The sequence below is a fragment of the Nerophis lumbriciformis genome, linkage group LG17 (assembly GCF_033978685.3).
Source record: "Nerophis lumbriciformis linkage group LG17, RoL_Nlum_v2.1, whole genome shotgun sequence".
NCBI lineage: Eukaryota > Metazoa > Chordata > Actinopteri > Syngnathiformes > Syngnathidae > Nerophis > Nerophis lumbriciformis.
In genome coordinates, this window is record NC_084564.2 from 2562580 (window position 1) to 2589197 (window position 26618).

Sequence of the window (26618 nt, forward strand, 5' to 3'; positions counted from 1 at the left end):
ACATGCTCATATTTTTCATTTTCATACTTTTCAGTTGGCCAACATTTCTAAAAATCCCTTTTTTGTATTAGCCTTACACAATATTCTAATTTTGTGACACACGGAATTTTGGATTTTCATTTATTGCCACTTCAAATCATCAAAATTAAATGAAATAAACATTTGAATGCATCAGTCTGTGTGCAATGAATAAATATAATGTACAAGTTACACCTTTTGAATGCAATTACTGAAATAAATCAAGTTTTTCAAAATATTCTAATTTACTGGCTTTTACCTGTATGTACAAAATAAACCACATGATGTTAGTACACGAGTCGATGAAAATGATCAGACTACATAAATAACATCCTGTAATTTGATTTTGACAATTGTTTTTAATCTTGATCGATTGAAAATGAACACCAATGAGTTTAATGATGAACATTATCACATAATTTATTCAGAAAATATAAATAACGACAAAAAAAGGATATATACTATTAACCGCGACAGGTAATTATAAAAAAACAACAACATAATGATGTGCAATTTCAAAATGTGCTTGTTTCTTTTTTTTTAAATAAAGAAAACAATCTGAAGTTGTCTTTATTTTTAAGTTATGGTAGATTTTTCTCCATGTGGCCCCCGATCTAAAATGAGTTTGACACCCCTGCCCTAGCCTAATATGTTTGTTTTTTTAATTATTTTGTATTTATTTTCATAATCATCGACAAAGTTATGGTACTCCCGTATACTAAAGTAATGTCCGATCATTACCTTATAAAATTCGAAGTTCTGACTCTGTGTCAACAAACTAATAATAATAATAATAACTGCTATAGCAGCCGCAACATTAATGCTGCCACAACGATGACTCTTGCTGACCTACTGCCTTCGGTAATGGCACCATTCCCAAATTATGTCGGCTCTATTGATAACCTCACTAACAACTTTGACAATGCCCTGCGCAAAACCATTGATAGTATAGCACCGCTAAAACAAAAAAGGGCCCCTAAAAGGCGCACCCCATGGTTTACAGAAGAAACCAGAGCTCATAAATTATCATGTAGAAAGTTGGAACGCAAATGGCGCGCGACCAAGCTTGAGGTTTTCCATCAAGCATGGAGTGATAGTTTAATATCGTATAAACGCATGCTTACCTTAGCTAAAGCTAAATATTACTCAAATCTCATCCGCCTCAACAAAAACGACCCTAAATTTTTGTTTAGTACAGTAGCATCGCTAACCCAACAAGGGACTCCTCCCAATAGCTCCACCCACTCGGCAGATGACTTTATGAATTTCTTTAATAACCCCATGGTTTACAGAAGAAACCAGAGCTCATAAATTATCATGTAGAAAGTTGGAACGCAAATGGCGCGCGACCAAGCTTGAGGTTTTCCATCAAGCATGGAGTGATAGTTTAATATCGTTCATCCATTGTTCATACATCCATTGCTTTCGGTCTCCCCTAGAGGGGGGGGGGGGGGGGGGGGGTTACCCACAAATGCGGTCCTCTCCAAGGTTTCTCATACTAATTCACATCGACGTCCCACTGGGGTGAGTTTTTCCTTGCCCTTATGTGGGCTTTGTACCGAGGATGTCGTTGTGGCTTGTGCAGCCCTTTGAGACACTTGTGATTTAGGGCTATATAAATAAACATTGATTGTTTGATTGATAGATAAAAAAACATTATTTTGGGAGGATTCTTTTAATTTATTTTTTAATATACATATATTATAATTTTGACATTATTTTTTTAATTATTTAAATATTAGTATTTTACAAGTATTTTTTTTGTTATTTGTAATTTTAAAATTATTTTAAAAATATACTTTTATTTAAAAAAATGTTTAATACATTTTCTTAAAATTGTTTTTTAATGTTTACCTTTTGTAAATGACTTGACTAAAATAGAAAAAATATGCCATTTAATCCCATTCATGTATTTTTGCTTCTATCAAGCCGGGACACTCCTAACTAACTCAGGTATTTTAACCTTAAAGTAAGGTTTGGGATAAAAAGTCACATAAATGTGTAAAAACTACAATATATCTGAAAGATTGAAATGATTATATTTCATTGTAAAGTCTAATTTTAGCACAAATCAAAGAACAAAATAAGTCAGTTTTCCAGGAAGGTTGGACTTGACCTTGTCTGTTGACTATGCTGCTGTCAGCCACTAGGGGGCGACCTGAAGATCACTAGTGATACAGAGTCACTTTTAGGTGTGCTCAGCGTTACCTTTCCATCTTTCGTGTTTCCGGCCACTTGCCCCGTTGCTATGGTAACCATGTCCGGGTGCACGCTCAGGCTGGGAGGAGAGAACGGTTACTTGGTACGCTCTCCCGGCGGGTAGGAACACCTGGGCGTGTCCCGAGTCTCACCATTTGACGTCATCGGTGTGTCCCAGGTAGTGCCTCTGCTGCTGCTCCTCGGTGTTGTACAGCACCACCACCGAGGCGTTGAAGTAGACGATCTCTCCGGTGGGCAGCAGGTACAAGTTGGAGCGACAGTCCCGCCCGCGGTAGCCGTACCTGCTCACGGCCCCTGGTTAAGGAGCGTTAACAACGCGGACTTTCACGTCTAAAACGGCCGCTCTGAGGATACGCCCACTCCAGTTTCAGCTTGCGGTCCGGTAGCGCCACCTTGTGTTCCAGGCTGTAGTTGTCCCTCTGCTCGTCCGGGACGTGCATGGTGACGGGGCGACCTCGGAGGAACATCCTCACGTAGCCGTCCTCTGCGAGGAAAGATGTTCACGCCGTGAGAACGGGGACGCTGAAACTCATCGGGGTTGAACAATTTTACTGCGAACCCACAGCGGGGGTCGGCATCGCGCCCTAGTGGCTCCCTGGATGTGTGGAAATGGAAAAATACGGTTTCTGTAGGAGGACAAACACGACGCTAACCTTCCTAATCGTCAGAAATCCCACTGTTTGTATTAAACATGCTTCGCTGATGACAGGATTTGGCGAGCGCCGTTTTTTCCTACTAATTTCAGCGGTCCATGAACTCACCGTAGTTTGTTTACATGTGCAACTTTCTCCGACGCTGCCACAGAAAGACGGGATTTATGCCGCCACCAAACGTTTTATGCTGTGCGTGAATGCACAATGCTGATCTTTGTTGATGTTGTTGACTTGTTGGGAGTGCTAATAACATGCTAGCATGCTAACAGGGGCGGTATAGCTCGGTTGGTAGAGCGGCCGTGCCAGCAACTTGATGGGTCGCAGGTTCGATCCCCGCTTCCGCCATCCTAGTCACTGCTGTTGTGTCCTTGGGCAAGACACTTTACCCACCTGCTCCCAGTGCCACCCATCCATCCATCCATCCATCTTCTTCCGCTTATCCGAGGTCGGGTCGCGGGGGCAGCAGCCTAAGCAGGGAAGCCCAGACTTCCCTCTCCCCAGCCACTTCGTCCAGCTCCTCCCGGGGGATCCCAAGGCGTTCCCAGGCCAGCCGGGATATACAGGTAAAAGCCAGTAAATTAGAATATTTTGAAAAACTTGATTTATTTCAGTAATTGCATTCAAAAGGTGTAACTTGTACATTATATTTATTCATTGCACACAGACTGATGCATTCAAATGTTTATTTCATTTAATTTTGATGATTTGAAGTGGCAACAAATGAAAATCCAAAATTCCGTGTGTCACAAAATTAGAATATTACTTAAGGCTAATACAAAAAAGGGATTTTTAGAAATGTTGGCCAACTGAAAAGTATGAAAATGAAAAATATGAGCATGTACAATACTCAATACTTGGTTGGAGCTCCTTTTGCCTCAATTACTGCGTTAATGCGGCGTGGCATGGAGTCGATGAGTTTCTGGCACTGCTCAGGTGTTATGAGAGCCCAGGTTGCTCTGATAGTGGCCTTCAACTCTTCTGCGTTTTTGGGTCTGGCATTCTGCATCTTCCTTTTCACAATACCCCACAGATTTTCTATGGGGCTAAGGTCAGGGGAGTTGGCGGGCCAATTTAGAACAGAAATACCATGGTCCGTAAACCAGGCACGGGTAGATTTTGCGCTGTGTGCAGGCGCCAAGTCCTGTTGGAACTTGAAATCTCCATCTCCATAGAGCAGGTCAGCAGCAGGAAGCATGAAGTGCTCTAAAACTTGCTGGTAGACGGCTGCGTTGACCCTGGATCTCAGGAAACAGAGTGGACCGACACCAGCAGATGACATGGCACCCCAAACCATCACTGATGGTGGAAACTTTACACTAGACTTCAGGCAACGTGGATCCTGTGCCTCTCCTGTCTTCCTCCAGACTCTGGGACCTCGATTTCCAAAGGAAATGCAAAATTTGCATGGTTGGGTGATGGTTTGGGGTGCCATGTCATCTGCTGGTGTCGGTCCACTCTGTTTCCTGAGATCCAGGGTCAACGCAGCCGTCTACCAGCAAGTTTTAGAGCACTTCATGCTTCCTGCTGCTGACCTGCTCTATGGAGATGGAGATTTCAAGTTCCAACAGGACTTGGCGCCTGCACACAGCGCAAAATCTACCCGTGCCTGGTTTACGGACCATGGTATTTCTGTTCTAAATTGGCCCGCCAACTCCCCTGACCTTAGCCCCATAGAAAATCTGTGGGGTATTGTGAAAAGGAAGATGCAGAATGCCAGACCCAAAAACGCAGAAGAGTTGAAGGCCACTATCAGAGCAACCTGGGCTCTCATAACACCTGAGCAGTGCCAGAAACTCATCGACTCCATGCCACGCCGCATTAACGCAGTAATTGAGGCAAAAGGAGCTCCAACCAAGTATTGAGTATTGTACATGCTCATATTTTTCATTTTCATACTTTTCAGTTGGCCAACATTTCTAAAAATCCCTTTTTTGTATTAGCCTTAAGTAATATTCTAATTTTGTGACACACGGAATTTTGGATTTTCATTTGTTGCCACTTCAAATCATCAAAATTAAATGAAATAAACATTTGAATGCATCAGTCTGTGTGCAATGAATAAATATAATGTACAAGTTACACCTTTTGAATGCAATTACTGAAATTAATCAAGTTTTTCAAAATATTCTAATTTACTGGCTTTTACCTGTATAGTCTTCCCAACGTGTCCTGGGTCTTCCCCGTGGTCTCCTACCGGTCGGACGTGCCCTAAACACCTCCCTAGGGAGGCGTTCGGGTGGCATCCTGATTAGATGCCCGAACCACCTCATCTGGCTCCTCTCGATGTGGAGGAGCAGCAGCTTTACTTTGAGCTCCCCCCGGATGACAGAGCTTCTCACCCTATCTCTAAGGGAGAGCCCCGCCACCCGGCGGAGGAAACTCATTTGGGCCGCTTGTACCCGTGATCTTGTCCTTTCGGTCATGACCCAAAGCTCATGACCATAGGTGAGGATGGGAACGTAGATCGACTGGTAAATCGAGAGCTTTGCCTTCCGGCTCAGCTCCTTCTTCACCACAACGGATCGATACAGCATCCGCATTACTGAAGACGACGCACCGATCCGCCTGTCCATCTCACGATCCACTCTTCCCTCACTCGTGAACAAGACTCCGAGGTACTTGAACTCCTCCACTTGGGGCAAGATCTCCTCCCCAACCCGGAGATGGCACTCCACCCTTTTCCGGGCGAGAACCATGGACTCGGACTTGGAGGTGCTGATTCTCATCCCAGTCGCTTCACACTCGGCTGCGAAACCGATCCAGTGAGAGCTGAAGATCTTGGCCAGATGAAGCCATCAGGACCACATCATCTGCAAAAAGCAGAGACCTAATCCTGCAGCCACCAAACCAGATCCCCTCAACGCCTTGACTGCGCCTAGAAATTCTGTCCATAAAAGTTATGAACAGAATGGGTGACAAAGGGCAGCCTTGGCGGAGTCCAACCCTCACTGGAAACGTGTCCGACTTACTGCCGGCAATGCGGACCAAGCTCTGACACTGATCATACAGGGAGCGAACCGCCACAATAAGACAGTCCGATACCCCATACTCTCTGAGCACTCCCCACAGGACTTCCCGGGGTACACGGTCGAATGCCTTCTCCAAGTCCACAAAGCACATGTAGACTGGTTGGGCAAACTCCCATGCACCCTCAAGGACCCTGCCGAGAGTACAGAGCTGGTCCACAGTTCCACGACCAGGACGAAAACCACACTGTTCCTCCTGAATCCGAGGTTCGACTATCCGGCGTAGCCTCCTCTCCAGTACACCTGAATAGACCTTACCGGGAAGGCTGAGGAGTGTGATCCCACGATAGTTGGAACACACCCTCCGGTTCCCCCTTCTTAAAGAGAGGCTAACGTTAGCATGCCTGCTAACTTTTTCAGTCGTACACCTCATTTATATAACTTGTTACTTGACACCTGTTAACTGTTAGCATGTTAACATTCTAACTTTATAAGCCTATTTTTCAGCCGTACACCTCAGTCATATAACTTGGTACTTGACACATGTAAACTGTTAGCATGCCGGCAGGCTAACGTTAGCATGCCAACCTTTTTTAGCCCATTTTGCCGCTGAACACATAATTCATATAACTTGGTCTGTGACACATGCTAACTGTAAACAGGCTAACGTTAGCATGCTAACTTTAGCGTGCTAACTTTTTCAGTCGTACACCTCATTCATACAACTTGTTACTTGACACCTGTTAACTGTTAGCATGCTCACATTTAGCATGCTAACATTAGCATGCCAACCTTTTTTTTTAGCCCATTTTGCCGCCGTACACCTCAGTCATATAACTTGGTATGTGAGACATGCTGATTGTAAACATGCTAACAGACTAACATTAGCATGCTAACTTTTTTTAGCCTATTTTGCCGCTGTACACATAATTCATATAACTTGGTATGTGACACATGCTAACTGTAAACAGGCTAACGTTAGCATGCGTGCTAACTTTTTCAGTCGTACACCACAGTCATATAACTTGTTACTTGACACCTGTTAACTGTTAGCATGTTAACATTCTAACTTTATAAGCCTATTTTTCAGCCGTACATCTCAGTCATATAACTTGGTACTTGACACATGCAAACTGTTAGCATGCTGGCAGGCTAAGATTAGTATGCTAACTTTTTTTAGCCAATTTTGCCGCTGTACACATAATTCATATAACTTGGTATGTGACACTTGCTAACTGTAAACAGGCTAACGTTAGCATGCGTGCTAACTTTTTCAGTCGCACACCACAGTCATAACTTGTTACTTGACACCTGTTAACTGTTAGCATGTTAACATTCTAACTTTATAAGCCTATTTTTCAGCCATACACCTCAGTCATATAACTTTGTACTTGACACCTGCTAACTGTTAGCATGCTGGCAGGCTAACATTAGCATGCCAACTTTTTTTTAGCCCATTTTGCCGCTGAACACATAATTCATATAACTTGGTCTGTGACACATACTAACTGTAAACAGGCTAACGTCAGCATGCTAACATTAGCATGCTAACTTTTTCAGTCGTACACCTCATTCATATAACTTGTTACTTGACACCTGTTAACTGTTAGCATGCTCACGTTTAGCATGCTAACATTAGCATACCAACCTTTTTTCAGCCCATTTTGCCGCCGTACACCTCAGTCATATAACTTGGTATGTGAGACATGCTGATTGTAAACATGCTAACAGACTAACATTAGCATGCTAACTTTTTTTTAGCCTATTTTGCCGCTGTACACATAATTCATATAACTTGGTATGGGACACATGCTAACTGTAAACAGGCTAACGTTAGCATGCGTGCTAACTTTTTCAGTCGTACACCACAGTCATATAACTTGTTACTTGACACCTGTTAACTGTTAGCATGTTAACATTCTAACTTTATAAGCCTATTTTTCAGCCGTACATCTCAGTCATTTAACTTGGTACTTGACACCTGCTAACTGTTAGCATACTGGCAGGCTAAGATTAGCATGCTAACTTTTTTTAGCCTATTTTGCCGCTGTACACATAATTCATATAACTTGGTATGTGACACAAGCTAACTGTAAACGGGCTAACGTTAGCATGCGTGCTAACTTTTTCAGTCGCACACCACAGTCATATAACTTGTTACTTGACACCTGTTAACTGTTAGCATGTTAACGTTCTAACTTTATAAGCCTATTTTTCAGCCGTACATCTCAGTCATATAACTTTGTACTTGACACCTGCTAACTGTTAGCATGCTGGCAGGCTAACATTAGCATGCCAACTGTTTTAGCCCATTTTGCCGCTGAACACATAATTCATATAACTTGGTGGTTAACACATGCTAACTGCAAAGCATTTCACCGTCATAGTCTCGGTACTCGACGCATGCTGACGTGCTGTGGTAAAGTCTTATTTTCTTACCTGCATTGAAGGTGCATTCTTTGGATTTACTGAAAGATAAAAAAAAAAAGAGTTTTATTGTAAATTCTTTACACGTTCTAACCAACATACAAGGTTAATGACACAGAAGATTATTTTGTACATTTCACATGCATATTTCCATTCCTTTTAAAGTTATTAAATGTACCGGAAGGACTTAAGCCAGTGGTTCTCAAACTTTTTTTGTCATCCCCCACTTTGGACAAGGGGGAGTTTTCAAGCCCCACCTGCCCCCATCACCCCAACAGAGCGCTAATGCCAAGCTTTAACATTTTCAAATTTATTGAACATCAAGTTGTATACATTCAAACTCAATAACATAAAATAACATCAAGTTCAATGATAAATAAAATAACTGTGCAGCTGTGGTACAACTTGCATCAAGTTCAATAATAAATAGAATAACTTCCATCAAGTTCAATAATAAATAAAACAAAAGTGTTATAACTTGCATCAAGTTCAATAATAAATCAAAAAAAGTGTTATAACTAGCATCACGTTCAATAATAAATCAAAAAAGTGTTATAACTTGAATCAAGTTCAATAATAAATCAAAAAAAGTGTTATAACTAGCATCACGTTCAATAATAAATCAAAAAAGTGTTATAACTTGAATCAAGTTCAATAATAAATCAAATAAGTGTTATAACTTGCATCAAGTTCAATAATAAATCAAATAAGTGTTATAACTTGCATCAAGTTCAATAATAAATCAAAAAAAGTGTTATAACTTGCATCACGTTCAATAATAAATCAAATAAAAGTGTTATAACTTGCATCACGTTCAATAATAAATCAAAAAAAGTGTTAAAACTTGAATCAAGTTCAATAATAAATCAAATACGTGTTATTACTTGCATCAGGTTCAATAATAAATCAAAAAAAGTGTTATAACTTGCATCAAGTTCAATAATAAATAAAAAAAAGTGTTATAACTTGCATCAAGTTCAATAATAAATCAAAAAAAGTGTTATAACTTGCATCACGTTCAATAATAAATCAAAAAAAGTGTTGTAACTTGCATCAAGTTCAATAATAAATCAAATAAAAGTGTTATAACTTGCATCAAGTTCAATAATAAATCAAATAACTTGCATCAAGTTCTATAATAAATCAAAAAAAGTGTTATAACTTGCATCAAGTTCAATAATAAATAAAACAAAAGTGTTATAACTTGCATCAAGTTCAATAATAAATCAAAAAAAGTGTTATAACTTGCATCAAGTTCAATAATAAATACAATAAAAGTGCCACTTTGCAATCTTTGCAAAAAAAAAGGAGGAGCTATGCATTTGGCAAGACAGGGCAAGTGACAGCACTTTCCCCCAGGAGAGCCACCTTGCTTCACTGTGAAACAGCACGGCTGTATGATCAGCTCCCATTTCCTCACACAGTGCAGAGAACAGTCGCACTTTCAGTGGTCGTGTTTTGATCAAATTTACCGCGCTCACAACATCTGTTAAAACCTCATTGAGTTCGGGGCTGAGCTGCCTTGACGCGAGTGCTTCCCGGTGAATGACACAGTGCGTGCCCGTCACATTTTTGTTTCTCTGCAGGCGCTGGCTCTGGCTCGACGACCTTTGAGGTGCGAGTCACAAATGTATATATGTGTGTAATTGTGATCCACACATTAGCCTGCTACCCATCCGCGCGAAAGTGTGTTCCGCTTAGCCCCGCCCCCATTAGTTACTGTTAGAGATGCGCGGTTTGCGGACACAACCGCGGAGTCCGCGGATTATCCGCGGATCGGGCGGATGAAATTAAAAAAACTAAGATTTTATCCGCTCGCGGGTTGGGTCGGGCGGATTAATTTTTTTTTTTTTTTTTTTTTTTGCGGGTGGCAGTTAAACCAATTGGGAAATATATATACATAGTTAAATGTTGTTACCCACATACGAAAAACGAGCAGGCACCTGCTGCATATGCCACAACAGAAGAAAAAAAAAGAAAAGAGATGGACACTTTTACGGAGCGGAGAAGGGACGCCTCGCCGGGGTCCTGGACCGAGGCCCCTTCCCCCGAGAGGGCCCCACCGGGAGCCGTAGCTGAAGCGATCCGCGAGAAGGGCCCGACGCACGTCCAGGGTCACTACCGCGCCCACCGCACCGACACCCCGCCTCGTCCGCTTTCGCCGCGGCCGGCGTCACGCGCAGCAGGTAAGCAGCTTACCTGCCCGCCACCCCCGTGGCCGGGGGCTCGTAACATGGGTCACTCCGCGCGCTCCGCCCGCGCAGCTTACCTGCTTGCCACCCCTGTTGCCGGGGGCGCGTAACAGGGGTCACTCAGCGCGTAGTGCGCTCATGAAAGGGGTGGGGCTCACCCTGGTTGATATAGAGAGCAGGACGGTGGCCATGGAAGTTGGAACCCGCTAAGGAGTGTGTAACAACCCACATGCCGAATCAACTAGCCCTGAAAATGGATGGCGCTGGAGCGTGGGCCCATATCTGGCCGTCGCCGGCAGCGAGACGCGCTTGGAGGTGCGCTCAGCGCGGCTCCCATATGATTGCGCACTGGTGTGCGTCTGGGTCGTGACAGCGTGGCACGCGAATGTCTGTGCTGCATTGGATCAGTCTCCTTTCTTTAACAGGCAAAAGCTTTATAACCTCACCATACCTGCCAACTTTTAAATCAGAAAAACCTAGTAGCCAGGGTCCAAGGGCCGCAGGCCCCGGTAGGTCCAGGACAAAGTCCTGGTGGAGGGTTCAGGGCTTCGCCCCCCGACGCAAAATGACTATTAGCATTCAGACAGGTTAAAATGTTGCTAAAACCATCACTTTTCTATCAGTCACAGTGACTTTTCAAAACAAAAATATTACAGCAAAAATCATATGGGTTGATTGACATGTTTATTCTGTAAGCTAACTTCAATAGTTTGAAATTATTTTGACAGTTAATGCCAGTTATCCTGTCAACCTTTCACAAGACTTCAATTTGTTCATTGAAAGTATAAATAGTATAAACACTTTTTACAGTATGTCGTGCTGTGAAATACAGCCGACACGCGCACCAAACACGAAGCAAGGCCATGCTGCAGGAGAACAAAGGACTTCTTTCATTTAAGGTTTGTGATAAACCATCAAACTCATTCGTTAAAAGGACTCTATAGTAATATAAAGCGAATTTTTCTGGACATTATCATGCAAGAAAAGTTTATTTTTGGGACCGCGATCACCGCGTAATGATTTTTAAAGGTTGCATTACATTATTAACTGTCCCATGTGATCAGCCAGTGCGATTGGAAGTCCATGCTCAATTATTGCCTCCGTAAATAAAACTTCGGCATTTATCACATCCAAAGAATCTGTTTGGGCGACGAAAAACGTTGAAAGTTTTCCACTTGTATCGCTAGCAACGGCATTAGACTTGTGTTTTTTTGTCCCAACGTGGTCTTTTACATCGCTAATTCCTCCGTGTCCGATCGAAAAATCTTGTCTGCACAAGGTGCAATTCGCGTAGTTTTCACCCTTTTTTTTTAATTTTTTTATTAATATTAGATATATAACAACGGGCGGATGCGGTTCTGATCAAATGTTACATCGGGTGGATGGCGGATGGTTGACGACTTTCTGACGCGGTTGCGGATGAAATAATTGCCTATCCGCGCATCTCTAGTTACTGTTGCTATGTCTGTCAAACTTTCGCTCCTACCGAGAAATTTAAAGCCTACAATAAAAATAAGTACCGGTAATTTCAATATATTTATATAGCGGATTTCACAGACAGAATCACAAAGTGATTTACAGTGTGTATAGAAAATGAAAGCATAGTAAAAAAAATAATCTAAGAATATAATAATAAAAAAAAATGTTTAAGTGAAATTTCCTCCCGTTCCTCGCGCCCCACCTGTCATGTCTCTATTCCCCACCAGTGGGGCGCGCCCCACACTTAAGCCAATGACTCGAGACTTGACGACAATGTTTTTCCATCCATCCATCCATCTTCTTCCGCTTATCCGAGGTCGGGTCGCGGGGGCAGCAGCCTAAGCAGGGAAGCCCAGACTTCCCTCTCCCCAGCCACTTCGTCCAGCTCCTCCCGGGGGATCCCGAGGCGTTCCCAGGCCAGCCGGGAGACATAGTCTTCCCAACGTGTCCTGGGTCTTCCCCGTGGCCTCCTACCGGTCGGACATGCCCTAAACACCTCCTTAGGGAGGCGCTCAGGTGGCATCCTGACCAGATGACCGAACCACCTCATCTGGCTCCTCTCGATGCGGAGGAGCAGCGGCTTTACTTTGAGCTCCCCCCGGATGACAGAGCTTCTCACCCTATCTCTAAGGGAGAGCCCCGCCACCCGGCGGAGGAAACTCATTTCGGCCGCTTGTACCCGTGATCTTGTCCTTTCGGTCATAACCCAAAGCTCATGACCATAGGTGAGGATGGGAACGTAGATCGACCGGTAAATTGAGAGCTTTGCCTTCCGGCTCAGCTCCTTCTTCACCACAACGGATCGATACAGCGTCCGCATTACTGAAGACGCCGCACCGATCCGCCTGTCGATCTCACGATCCACTCTTCCCTCACTCGTGAACAAGACTCCGAGGTACTTGAACTCCTCCACTTGGGGCAAGATCTCCTCCCCAACCCGGAGATGGCACTCCACCCTTTTCCGGGCGAGAACCATGGACTCGGACTTGGAGGTGCTGATTCTCATCCCAGTCGCTTCAATGTTTTTCAAGCAGCTAATTGTAGGTCAGAAAAGAGAAGCTTCTGCCCCCTAGTGGCTCCTCAGTCACCTGCAGAGAACTCTTCACAGCACAGTAACAACACGTGCAAGTTGTCAGTTTCGCCTCTAGCGTTTCAGCATGTCGGCAAGTCACGGTGAAAAAAAATGATTTGTTTTAATGATGGAGTGTTCAGACAGGCTAATGAGATGTACACACAAAGCACGTGAACCTGAGAAACACCAGAACACAGATCAGTCACACCGACTGAAGGCTTGTTGGACGTTTCTGATGGTTTCTGTGGAAACCCTGACTTAAAGGTCGTCAATGACCACAGCTGCGAGGTTGGACAGGCGCACAAAGACCTGTTTGTGTCTGCTTTGGACCGAGCCAGCATCCATGGCCGGTAACTGGAGCGGGACATTCTGGCACCTTGGCCCGAGTTGGCGGGCGCTGAGCCAAGTGGGCGGGGGTCACACGGACAATAACAATCGTGTTTTTTTACGAGATGACCACCCTAGCAGACGCAAGACATTGATTGATACAACGTTGATTATACACAAACTGACGTTGAAACAACTTTGCAAAACAGTTGTATTTGTACATTGAGACAATGTTGATGTCCAACGTTGGATCCACGTTGTTGGTTGGCGAATGACCAAATTTCAAAAAGCATGTGTGTGGAGTTTGCATGTTCTCCCCGTGACTGCGTGGGTTCTACTCCGAAATTCAGGCGGAGCTGGAGGCCACGCCCCCTCCAGCTCCATGCGGACCTGAGTGACGTGTTGACAGCCTGTTGTACATGCATATGTGACCCACCCATACTGTGTCACATTTTTGTGTTAATTTATTTATTTTATTTTGTGGTTTGAATTCGTTTTTGGAGCTGTCATTACACATTTATCAGTATTCACATTGGTCAGTAGGGGGCAGTAGGGCGTTTCTTCCCAATTGAATGCTATCACCTGCAGACCGGAAGTGTCTTGTCATTCTGATGAGAGTGACCAGTCTGTGAACAATTGAAACGTCCTGTGTGCTTTTTCCTCCTGTATAACAGGTTAGTTTTGTCCTGCATAAACAAAAGTATTGGGACACTTGTAGGCATACTTGCCAACCCTCCCGGATTTTCCGGGAGACTCCCGAAATTCAGCGCCTCTCCCGAAAAACCTCCCGGGACAAATTTTCTCCCGAAAAACTCCCGAAATTCAGGCGGACCTGAGTGACGTGTTGACAACACACAACAACAGTGTCTACCGTAAAGCAGTTCGTCTGCCGTAAACAGCAATGTTGTGACACTTTTAAACAGGACAATACTGCCATCTACTGTACATGCATATGTGACCCACCCATACTGTGTCACATTTTTGTGTTCATTTATTTATTTTATTTTGTGGTTTGAATTCGTTTTTGGAGCTGTCATTACACATTTATCAGTATTCACATTGGTCAGTAGGGGGCAGTAGGGCGTTTCTTCCCAATTGAATGCTATCACCTGCAGACCTGGAAGTGTCTTGTCATTCTGATGAGAGTGACCAGTCTGTGAACAATTGAAACGTCCTGTGTGCTTTTTCCTCCTGTATAACAGGTTAGTTTTGTCCTGCATAAACAAAAGTATTGGGACACTTGTAGGCATACTTGCCAACCCTCCCGGATTTTCCGGGAGACTCCCGAAATTCAGCGCCTCTCCCGAAAAACCTCCCGGGACAAATTACCTCCCGAAAAACTCCCGAAATTCAGGCGGACCTGAGTGACGTGTTGACAACACACAACAACAGTGTCTACCGTAAAGCAGTTCGTCTGCCGTAAACAGCAATGTTGTGACACTTTTAAACAGGACAATACAGCCATCTACTGTACATGCATATGTGACCCACCCATACTGTGTCACATTTTTGTGTTCATTTATTTATTTTATTTTGTGGTTTGAATTCGTTTTTGGAGCTGTCATTACACATTTATCAGTATTCACATTGGTCAGTAGGGGGCAGTAGGGCGTTTCTTCCCAATTGAATGCTATCACCTGCAGACCGGAAGTGTCTTGTCATTCTGATGAGCGCGACCAGTCTGTGAACAATTGAAACGTCCTGTGTGCTTTTTCCTCCTGTATAACAGGTTAGTTTTGGTGAATCAACTCACTGAATAATATCCATGTGATCTTTATAAGTTTAAGTACACATTCTGATGGTGGAGCCTAACTCTAAAGTGTTTGTGAGTTGTAGTTTGTATTTGTGAATGAATCCAGTGTACAGCTGCAGTAATCAATACAAAAAGGCGACGTGAGTGCGCAATGTTTATATAGGAACTTCTGATCCTAATTCAGACTCCCAAATTAGAGCTCCCGTTTTCTTATTGATTTTATAATGTATATTTGTATAATGTGTGTGTTCTGAAATAGTGACAGAGAATAGAACAAGGATGGACAATTCAACCCTTAACTCAACAATGAGTAGATGAGTGTTATGTGTGAAATGAACACTGAAATTCAAGTATGTCTTTTATTTATTTATATACATACATATATATACACATACATAAATATATATATATATATATATATATATATATATATATATATATATATATATATATATATATATATATATATATATATATATATATATGTAATAAAATATATACATATATAGCTAGAATTCACTGAAAGTTAAGTATTTCTTATATATATATATATCGTAACCACGCCCCCAACCACGCCCCCCGCCCCACCCCCGACCACGCCCCCACCCCCCACCTCCCGAAATCGGAGGTCTCAAGGTTGGCAAGTATGCAAAGCACAGATTCCAACTATTGAAATACTTAGTATAGTTGAAGACTTACGGTCATTAGAAAACATGAGTGAACATCATAATGGCAGCTACTCTTTACATCTTAAAGATCCAAAAAAATTATTTGGGAATGTCCGGCGGGCCAGATTGAAAAGCTCAACGGGCCACATGTGGCACCCGGGCCTTAATTTGCCCAGATCTTGGTTAGAGGGTTAGGGTTATAATAAGGCCATGCCGAATAAGGCATTAATAAGTACTTAATAATGACTAGTTAAGAGCCAATATGTTACTAATTTGCATGTTAATAAGCATAGAATAGAACAAGGATGGACAATTCAACCCTTAACTCAACAATGAGTAGAGGAGTGTTATGTGTGTGTATATGTGTAAATAAATGAACACTGAAATTCAAGTATTTCTTTTATATATATATATATATATATATATATATCTATCTTAACCACGCCCCCCGCCCCCCACCCCCACCTCCCGAAATCGGAGGTCTCAAGGTTGGCAAGTATGACCTGGGGATAGGTTGATTGGCAACACTAAATGGTCCCTAGTGTGTGAATGTTGTCTGTCTATCTGTGTTGGCCCTGTGATGAGGTGGCGACTTGTCCAGGGTGTACCCAAAAGGGACAAGCTGTAGAAAATGGATGGATGGGATGTTTTTCAACGTCGTATTTGTGTTGTAGAATATTAGTAGGGAAATGACCAAATTTCAATGTCACATCGTCAGAACCCAACTTTGATCAAACGTCGTCAAAAAGCATGTTGTTTCAACGTTGTATTTGTGTTGTAGAACTAGTGGGAAAATGACCAAAATTCAATGGTCAAATCAACGTCAGAACCCAACATTAATAAATGTCTTCAAAAATCATGTTGTTTCAACATTGTATTTGTGTTGTAGAATATTGGTTGGGAAATGACCAAAATTCAATGGTCAAATCAACTTAAGAACCCAACATTGATTAAACGTAGTCAAAAAGCATGTTGTTTCAATGTTGTATTTGTGTTGTAGAATATTAATAGGGAAATTACCAAATTTCGATGTCACATCGTCAGAACCCAACATTGATCAAACGTCGTCAAAAAGCATGTTGTTTCAACGTTGTATTTGTGTTGTAGAATTGGTTGGAAAATGACCAAAATTCAATGGTCAAATCAACGTCAGAACCCAACATTGATTAAACGTCAAAAAGTATGTTGTTTCAACGTTACATTTGTGTTGTAGAATATTAGTAGGAAAATGACCAAATTTCAATGGTCAAGTATTTATATATATATATATATATATATATATTAGGGGTGTGGGAAAAAAATCGATTTGAATTAGAATCGCGATTCTCACGTTGTGCGATTCAGAATTGATTCTCTTTTTTTTTTAATCGCATTTAAAAAAAAAAAAAATTTTTTAATTAGCCAATCCAACAAAACAATACACAGCAATACCATAACAATGCAATCCAATTCCAAAAGCAAAGCACTCAGAAGTGCAATAAACAGAGCAATTGAGAGGAGACACAAAACAAACCAAAAGTAGTGAAACAAAAATGAATATTATCAACAACAGTATCAATATTAGTTACAATTTCAACATAGCAGTGATTAAAAATCCCTCATTGACATTATCATTAGACATTTATAAAAAAAATTAAAAATGAACAATAGTGTCACAGTGGCTTACACTTGCATCGCATCTCATAAGCTTGACAACACACTGTGTCCAATATTTGCACAAAGATAAAATAAGTCATATTTTTGCTTCATTTAATAGTTCAAACAAATGTACATTATTGCAATCAGTTGATAAAACATTGTCCTTTACAATTATAAAAGCTTTTTACTCTGCTTGCATGTCAGCAGACTGGGGTAGATCCTGCTGAAATCCTATGTATTGAATGAATAGACAATCCTTTTGAATCGGGAATCGCGTTAAATTGGAAAAAAATCGATATTGAATTGAATCGTGGGACACCCAAAGATTCGAAGCTAGAGATGTCTGATAATATATCGCCCGATAAATGCTTTAAAATGTAATATCGGAAATTATCGGTATCGTTTTTTTTATTTTATTAAATCAACATAAATAACACAAGATACACTTACAATTAGTGCACCAACCCAAAAAACTCATTCACACTCATTCACACAAAAGGGTTGTTTCTTTCTGTTATTAATATTGTGGTTCCTACATTATATATCAATATATATCAATACAGTCTGCAAGGGATACAGTCCGTAAGCACACATGATTGTGGTCCACTAATAGTACTAACCTTTAACACTTCATTTGACTCATTTTCATTCAGTACTAGTTTCTATGTAACTGTTTTTATATTGTTTTACTTTCTTTTTTATTCAAGAAAATGTTTTTACCGTATTTTTCGGAGTATAAGTCGCACCTGCCAAAAATGCATAATAAAAAAGAAAAAAAACATATATAAGTCGCACTGGAGCCCGGCCAAACTATGAAAAAAACTGCGACTTATAGTCCGAAAAATACGGTAATTTATTTATCTTATTTTATTAATATTTAAAAAAAGGACCTTATCTTCACCATACCTGGTTGTCCAAATTAGGCATAATAATGTGTTAATTCCACCACTGTATATATCGGTTGATATCGGTATCGGTAATTAAAGACATACTTGCCAACCTTGAGACCTCCGATTTCGGGATGTGGGTGTTGGGGGGCGTGGTCGGGGGTAGGGCGGGGCGTGGTTAAGAGGGGAGGAGTATATTGACAGCTAGAATTCACCAAGTTAAGTATTTCATACATACATACAGGCCCGGCCCTAACCAATCTGGCGCCCTAGGCAAGATTTTAGGTGGCGCCTTCCCACATCGGCAGTGAAGTGTATATACTCACAAGAACCCGAATAGCTTTGTCTTTGACCTTTTTTTTTTTACTTACAACTATACCTAATATATAAAGGGGTGGAAAAGTGACTATTACCTGCAGGGCAAACATTAGCTAACCAGAAGGCAATAACAATGTAAACAAAAAACACCTGCTTAAAAGATCTAATACAAATGTCCCTGAGGAATGTAAGGTGGGAGTACTGTAATTACCTAACGTTACATTATTATTTTCCATAACAATTTAGCCCCCTCCACAATATTAACCCGACGTTAAAACAGAACTAGCTATTTATTGATTAGCAATTGCCGAATCATGTAGCATTAGCTTAATGCTAAAAAACCAGGTTACTAGCTATCACATTCTGTAACAGACAAATAATTTCATGTAGGCAAACGTTACCTACCTGCTACCTCTGTCTTTTCTCGTTTCTACCCCTCTTCTTTTCTCTTTTTTCTTCCTTGGGCACCTGACAGTTTTGGCCGTTTTGACATCTTGTGTTGATTTTTTGATGTGGTGACGTCCAAAAAGAGTCATGATACGGGAGGGGAGGGGGCGCACCGTGCGGGGGGAGGAGGGGGGGGGGGGGGGGGGCGTAATGTTGTAACAAATAATATTTCTATTAAATAGGCTTTACTTTGCATTTTAATTAATGTGGGATTATTTTTTGTATTTAGAAATAATAGTACCAACTTTTTTTTTTTTTTCTCCAACATTTGTGGCACTGGCGTGGCGCCCCCTGATGGACGGCGCCCTTAGCATTTGCCTATACGGCCTATGCCACGGGCCGGCCCTGCATACATATATATATATATATATATATATATATATATATATATATATATTTGCTGAAAATATGCAAACAAACTGTGTTTAGATAATTGATACTTCAAACTTGCATAAATAAATCTTAAGGAATATAACATAACTTGGCTTCTGAGAGTTTCAAAATGTAATGAATAAAATGCTAAAGTTGTTGATAAACAAGCAATTATTTTAATAATTAAATATGGTCATTTTAAATGAATTATTATGATAAGGCCATAGAAAACGACTTCCGGACGGCTTCGAAGCAATTCTGGACCACCATCCGCCGCCTCAGGAAGGGGAAGCAGTGCACTATCAACACCGTGTATGGTGAGGATGGTGTTCTGCTGACCTCGACTGCGGATGTTGTGGATCGGTGGAGGGAATACTTCGAAGACCTCCTCAATCCCACCAACACGTCTTCCTATGAGGAAGCAGTGCCTGGGGAGTCTGTGGTGGGCTCTCCTATTTCTGGGGCTGAGGTTGTTGAGGTAGTTAAAAAGCTCCTCGGTGGCAAGGCCCCGGGGGTAGATGAGATCCGCCCGGAGTTCCTTAAGGCTCTGGATGCTGTGGGGCTGTCTTGGTTGACAAGACTCTGCAGCATCGCGTGGACATCGGGGGCGGTACCTCTGGATTGGCAGACCGGGGTGGTGGTTCCTCTCTTTAAGAAGGGGAACCGGAGGGTGTGTTCTAACTATCGTGGGATCACACTCCTCAGCCTTCCCGGTAAGGTCTATTCAGGTGTACTGGAGAGGAGGCTACGCCGGATAGTCGAACCTCGGATTCAGGAGGAACGGTGTGGTTTTCGTCCTGGTCGTGGAACTGTGGACCAGCTCTATACTCTCGGCAGTGTCCTTGAGGGTGCATGGGAGTTTGCCCAACCAGTCTACATGTGTTTTGTGGACTTGGAGAAGGCATTTGACCGTGTCCCTCGGGAAGTCCTGTGGGGAGTGCTCAGAGAGTATGGGGTATCGGACTGTCTGATTGTGGCAGTCCACTCCCTGTATGATCAGTGCCAGAGCTTGGTCCGCATTGCCGGTAGTAAGTCGGACACGTTTCCAGTGAGGGTTGGACTCCGCCAAGGCTGCCCTTTGTCACCGATTCTGTTCATAACTTTTATGGACAGAATTTCTAGGCGCAGTCAAGGCGTTGAGGGGATCTGGTTTGGTGGCTGCAGGATTAGGTCTCTGCTTTTTGCAGATGATGTGGTCCTGATGGCTTCATCTGGCCAGGATCTTCAGCTCTCACTGGATCGGTTCGCAGCTGAGTGTGAAGCGACTGGGATGAGAATCAGCACCTCCAAGTCCGAGTCCATGGTTCTCGCCCGGAAAAGGGTGGAGTGCCATCTCCGGGTTGGGGAGGAGATCTTGCCCCAAGTGGAGGAGTTCAAGTACCTCGGAGTCTTGTTCACGAGTGAGGGAAGAGTGGATCGTGAGATGGACAGGCGGATCGGTGCGGCGTCTTCAGTAATGCGGACGCTGTATCGATCCGTTGTAGTGAAGAAGGAGCTGAGCCGGAAGGCAAAGCTCTCAATTTACCGGTCGATCTACGTTCCCATCCTCACCTATGGTCATGAGCTTTGGGTTATGACCGAAAGGACAAGATCACGGGTACAAGCGGCCCAAATGAGTTTCCTCCGCCGGGTGGCGGGGCTCTCCCTTAGAGATAGGGTGAGAAGCTCTGCCATCCGGCAGGAGCTCAAAGTAAAGCCGCTGCTCCTCCACATGGAGAGGAGCCAGATGAGGTGGTTCGGGCATCTGGTCAGGATGCCACCCGAACGCCTCCCTAGGGAGGTGTTTAGGGCACGTCCGACCGGTAGGAGGCCGCGGGGAAGACCCAGGACACATTGGGAAGACTATGTCTCCCGGCTGGCCTGGGAACGCCTCGGGATCCCCCGGGAAGAGCTGGACGAAGTGGCTGGGGAGAGGGAAGTCTGGGCTTCCCTGCTTAGGCTGCTGCCCCCGCGACCCGACCTCGGATAAGCGGAAGAAGATGGATGGATGGATGGGATGTTGATAAACAAGCAATTATTTTAATAATTAAATATGGTCATTTTAAATGAATTATTATGACAATTTAAAATCAATTATTTCAAATATGTTTATTTTAATGTATAATTCTATGGCTGGATGTAATAAAGAGTCACGAAAAAATACAAATGAAAATACAATTAATTTTGATGTTTTTAGCAAAATATAGTAAAAATGTATTTATTTTTTTAATTTTTGTATTAATAAATATATTTATTTTTAAATAACATAAACATAATAATACAATTCATCTCTAGTCTGGATGATTTAGTTATTGTCCTCCTGTCATGAAAAAAGGCTGTCCTCACTCAGGTCCGCATGGAGCTGGAGGGGGCGTGGCTTCCAGCCCCTGGCTGAAAATCGGGAGATTTTCGGGAGAATATTTGTCCCGGGAGGTTTTCGGGAGAGGCGCTGAATTTCGGGAGTCTCCCGGAAAATTCGGGAGGGTTGGCAAGTATGATATATATATATATAAGAAATACTTGAATTTCACTGAATTCTAGCTATAAATATACTCCTCCCCCCTTAACCCCGCCCCCACCCACCTCGACCCCGCCCAATCTCCCGAATTGGGAGGTCTCCAGGTTGGCAAGTATGCAACACACTGAACCCAGGAAGTGAACAAACCCTCTTTGTGACAAGCAGGCGAGCAGACAGACTGCAGCTAATGGACCTCCTTGTGGTTCTGAGCAGCCAGTCCATTAGCGGCGCATTAAAAGCTTGGCAGGAAGTGCTCGCTGACGTCATCGCGTGCAGATAGAGAGAGAGAGAGAGACAACAAACACAACACGGCAGAACCGCTAATCAAGTCAATGTGATTAGTGCAGGCTCAGCAGAACCCACCAGGCCACGCCTGTATTCAAACATCTCATGTCAGGTTTTCTTCATTTATGAAGTCAAGTTGGTGAGACTTCTTGCGCGCGCACACACACGCTTTTTCTGCCCCGATCGCCAAGCTTTATCCGACACGAACGGAGCCCTTGAACGCACCACAGTCTCTCACCGACAACACCGACGCGAAACCTGTTGCGTGGCGTTGCCGTGACAACCGGCTGTCAGTCAAAGTAGGTCAGACCGCATCCTGCTCACTTTAAACACTTCAAATATCCCAACAAATGTGTCCCGGTGCACCTAAACTTCGAGTGAAAGGAGAAGTTTACCTGGAGGATCTCTTCATGGCTGCCAGCGTCCGTTAGAACAACACTTTTCTGTCCCTGGGCGGCACACACACACACTTTGTGTCACACACACACACACACTTCCCCCTTCACTCTGCTGATAACTTTATATGCAGCTGGCAGCCAATCACAGCACACTTCCTGCAGCGTGAAGCCCCGCCCCCTCCCCCGTCTCCAGTGACTGACTGCAAGGGGGCCATACCGCACATTCTGGTGTCGATGCGATACCAAGAAAATACGGGCGCAATAGTTGATATCGACAATTCAACTGAAAACTTCAATTTGTTGCTTAAAATGAGTTAATTAATAATTAAGAGCCTAATATATTGACACAAACGCAATTGTATTTATTTGCTCAAAACTTCCATCCATCCACTTCCTAAAAGTTGTATACAAAGTAGGGATGTGAATCCTTGAGCACCACACAACTCAATTCGATTAAATTCTGGGGGGGTAACGAATCGATTCAGTAGCGATTCTCGACTCAAATGACGATTAACGTCATTCCTCCATAAAATAGATAAACAGCTCTGATAAATGTCTATATCATACTTGCCAACCTTGAGACCTCCGATTTCGGGAGGTGGGGGGTGGGGGCGTGGTCGGGGGTGGGGCGGGGCTTGGTTGAGGGCGTGGTTAAGAAGGGAGGAGTATATTGACAGCTAGAATTCACCAAGTCAAGTATTTCATACATATATATATATATTCATACATATATATATATATATTCTAAAGTAAATCTGTACAGCAGATATGATCCTCGACATCAGGGGTCCCCAAACTTTTTGACTTGGGGGCCATATAGGGTTCAAAAATGTGGGCCGGGCTGTATGTATATATATATATATATATATATATATATATATATGTATATATATATATATATATATATACACATATATATATATATACACACACACACACAGGTAAAAGCCAGTAAATTAGAATATTTTGAAAAACTTGATTAATTTCAGTAATTGCATTCAAAAGGTGTAACTTGTACATTATATTTATTCATTGCACACAGACTGATGCATTCAAATGTTTATTTCATTTAATTTTGATGATTTGAAGTGGCAACAAATGAAAATCCAAAATTCCGTGTGTCACAAAATTAGAATATTACTTAAGGCTAATACAAAAAAGGGATTTTTAGAAATGTTGGCCAACTGAAAAGTATGAAAATGAAAAATATGAGCATGTACAATACTCAATACTTGGTTGGAGTTCCTTTTGCCTCAATTACTGCGTTAATGCGGCGTGGCGTGGAGTCGATGAGTTTCTGGCACTGCTCAGGTGTTATGAGAGCCCAGGTTGCTCTGATAGTGGCCTTCAACTCTTCTGCGTTTTTGGGTCTGGCATTCTGCATCTTCCTTTTCACAATACCCCACAGATTTTCTATGGGGCTAAGGTCAGGGGAGTTGGCGGGCCAATTTAGAACAGAAATCCCATGGTCCGTAAACCAGGCACGGGTAGATTTTGCGCTGTGTGCAGGCGCCAAGTCCTGTTGGAACTTGAAATCTCCATCTCCATAGAGCAGGTCAGCAGCAGGAAGCATGAAGTGCTCTAAAACTTGCTGGTAGACGGCTGCGTTGACCCTGGATCTCAGGAAACAGAGTGGACCGACACCAGCAGATGACATGGCACCCCAAACCATCACTGATGGTTTGGGTTGGTTTGGTTTGCATTTCCTTTGGAAATCGAGGTCCCAGAGTCTGGAGGAAGACAGGAGAGGCACAGGATCCACGTTGCCTGAAGTCTAGTGTAAAGTTTCCACCATCAGTGATGGTTTGGGGTGCCATGTCATCTGCTGGTGTCGGTCCACTCTGTTTCCTGAGATCCAGGGTCAACGCAGCCGTCTACCAGCAAGTTTTAGAGCACTTCATGCTTCCTGCTGCTGACCTGCTCTATGGAGATGGAGATTTCAAGTTCCAACAGGACTTGGCGCCTGCACACAGCGCAAAATCTACCCGTGCCTGGTTTACGGACCATGGTATTTCTGTTCTAAATTGGCCCGCCAACTCCCCTGACCTTAGCCCCATAGAAAATCTGTGGAGTATTGTGAAAAGGAAGATGCAGAATACCAGACCCAAAAACGCAGAAGAGTTGAAGGCCACTATCAGAGCAACCTGGGCTCTCATAACACCTGAGCAGTGCCAGAAACTCATCGACTCCATGCCACGCCGCATTAACGCAGTCATTGAGGCAAAAGGAGCTCCAACCAAGTATTGAGTATTGTACATGCTCATATTTTTCATCTTCATACTTTTCAGTTGGCCAACATTTCTAAAAATCCCTTTTTTGTATTAGCCTTAAGTAATATTCTAATTTTGTGACACACGGAATTTTGGATTTTCATTTGTTGCCACTTCAAATCATCAAAATTAAATGAAATAAACATTTGAATGCATCAGTCTGTGTGCAATGAATAAATATAATGTACAAGTTACACCTTTTGAATGCAATTACTGAAATAAATCGAGTTTTTCAAAATATTCTAATTTACTGGCTTTTACCTGTATATATATATATATATATATATATATATATATATATATATATATATATATATATATATATATATATATATCCTGAAAATATGCAAACAAAACTGTGTTTAGATAATTGATACTTCAAACTTGCATAAATAAATATTAAGGAATATAACATAACTTGGCTTCTGAGAGCTTCAAAATGTAATGAATAAAATGCTAAAGTTGTTGATAAACAAGCAATTATTTTAATAATTAAATATGGTCATTTTAAATGAATTATTATGATAATTTAAAATCAATTATTTCAAATATGTTTATTTTAATTCTATGGCTGGATGTAATAAGGAGTCAGAAAAAATACAAATAAAAATACAATTAATTTTGATGTTTTTAGCAAAATATAGTAAAAATGTATTTAGTTTTTTTGTTGTTTTTTTTAATTAATAAATATATTTATTTTTAGGTAAGATAAACATAATAATACAATTTGTCTCTAGTCTGGATGATTTAGTTCTTGTCACCCTGTTGTCCTCCCGTCGTGAAAAAAGGCTGTCCTCACTCAGGTCCGCATGGAGCTGGAGGGGGCGTGGCCTCCAGCTCCGGCTGAAAATCGGGAGAATATTTGTCCCGGGCGGTTTTCGGGAGAGGCGCTGAATTTCGGGAGTCTCCCGGAAAATTCGGGAGGGTTGGCAAGTATGGCTGGTGTCGACATAAGCGGTTAAAGCCAAAACTAACCATTTCTTGCAGCATATTTACTTGTCCACAGATATTTATAAATAAAAAAAAATCAATTACCTTTTACCGCCCGAGGAGCTGCTGGAGGAGGTAGTTCGACTTCGACTCTCCGCCGCCGCCTCCCTCCTGACCAGCGTGAGGCGCTCGGTGGACATGCTCTTCCTGTGGGCGGGGACACACACACGAGACGTCATACGGCGGCCGCTGGCGTTCGCTGTCCGCGTTCACAGAGAGCACCTTTTGATGGACTGCAAGACGTCCTTCTTTGGCGAGGAGGGGGAGGACAGGAGGCGCTTGTGTTGCACGTAGCCGTTGCTCATCGGCCTGGAGGGAAGAGCCTGCAGCAGCTGGCGCACTGGCGGCGAACACGCGAGCATGAGCGCCAAGACGCCATGGAGCTGACACACTAATTACAATCAAGTAGTGATGGGTTGATGAGGCGTCATGAAGCGTTTCGACACATTGCAAAACTGTATTGATACTGTGTCGATACTGTGTCACTAAATACTGACATCTGCTGGACATTAAAAATCCCTACAGGCAACCTATGGACCGACTCAACTGACACTGATTTGATGCCCTAGTACAGGGGTCACCAACCTTTTTGAAACCAAAAACTACTTCTTGGGTACTGATTAATGCGAAGGGCTACCAGTTTGATACACACTTAAATAAATAAATATATTGTCATTTGTAAGTTACACGTAAGTGTGATTTAAACAAGAATAGCTAAATAAATAAATTTATATATATAAA

The 26618-nt window shown here is 42.5% G+C and overlaps 1 protein-coding gene across 2 annotated transcripts in view; it reads right to left on the reverse strand.

The window, feature by feature from the left end:
• The window catches only part of eml2 (EMAP like 2), a 72652-nt gene that overhangs the window by 19892 nt on the left and 26142 nt on the right, over positions 1-26618 (reverse strand). The window contains exons 3-8 of one of the 2 annotated variants that reach the window (XM_061972198.1): positions 26100-26217; positions 25923-26024; positions 8297-8325; positions 2593-2722; positions 2370-2519; positions 2227-2296 (exon numbers count right to left, since the gene is read on the reverse strand). In XM_061972198.1, the coding sequence (XP_061828182.1) occupies positions 2227-2296; positions 2370-2519; positions 2593-2722; positions 8297-8325; positions 25923-26024; positions 26100-26217 (599 nt within the window). Of the gene's footprint in view, positions 1-2226; positions 2297-2369; positions 2520-2592; positions 2723-8296; positions 8326-22614; positions 22731-25922; positions 26025-26099; positions 26218-26618 lie in introns of those variants that run through there. The other variant, XM_061972199.1, reaches the window with a different exon arrangement.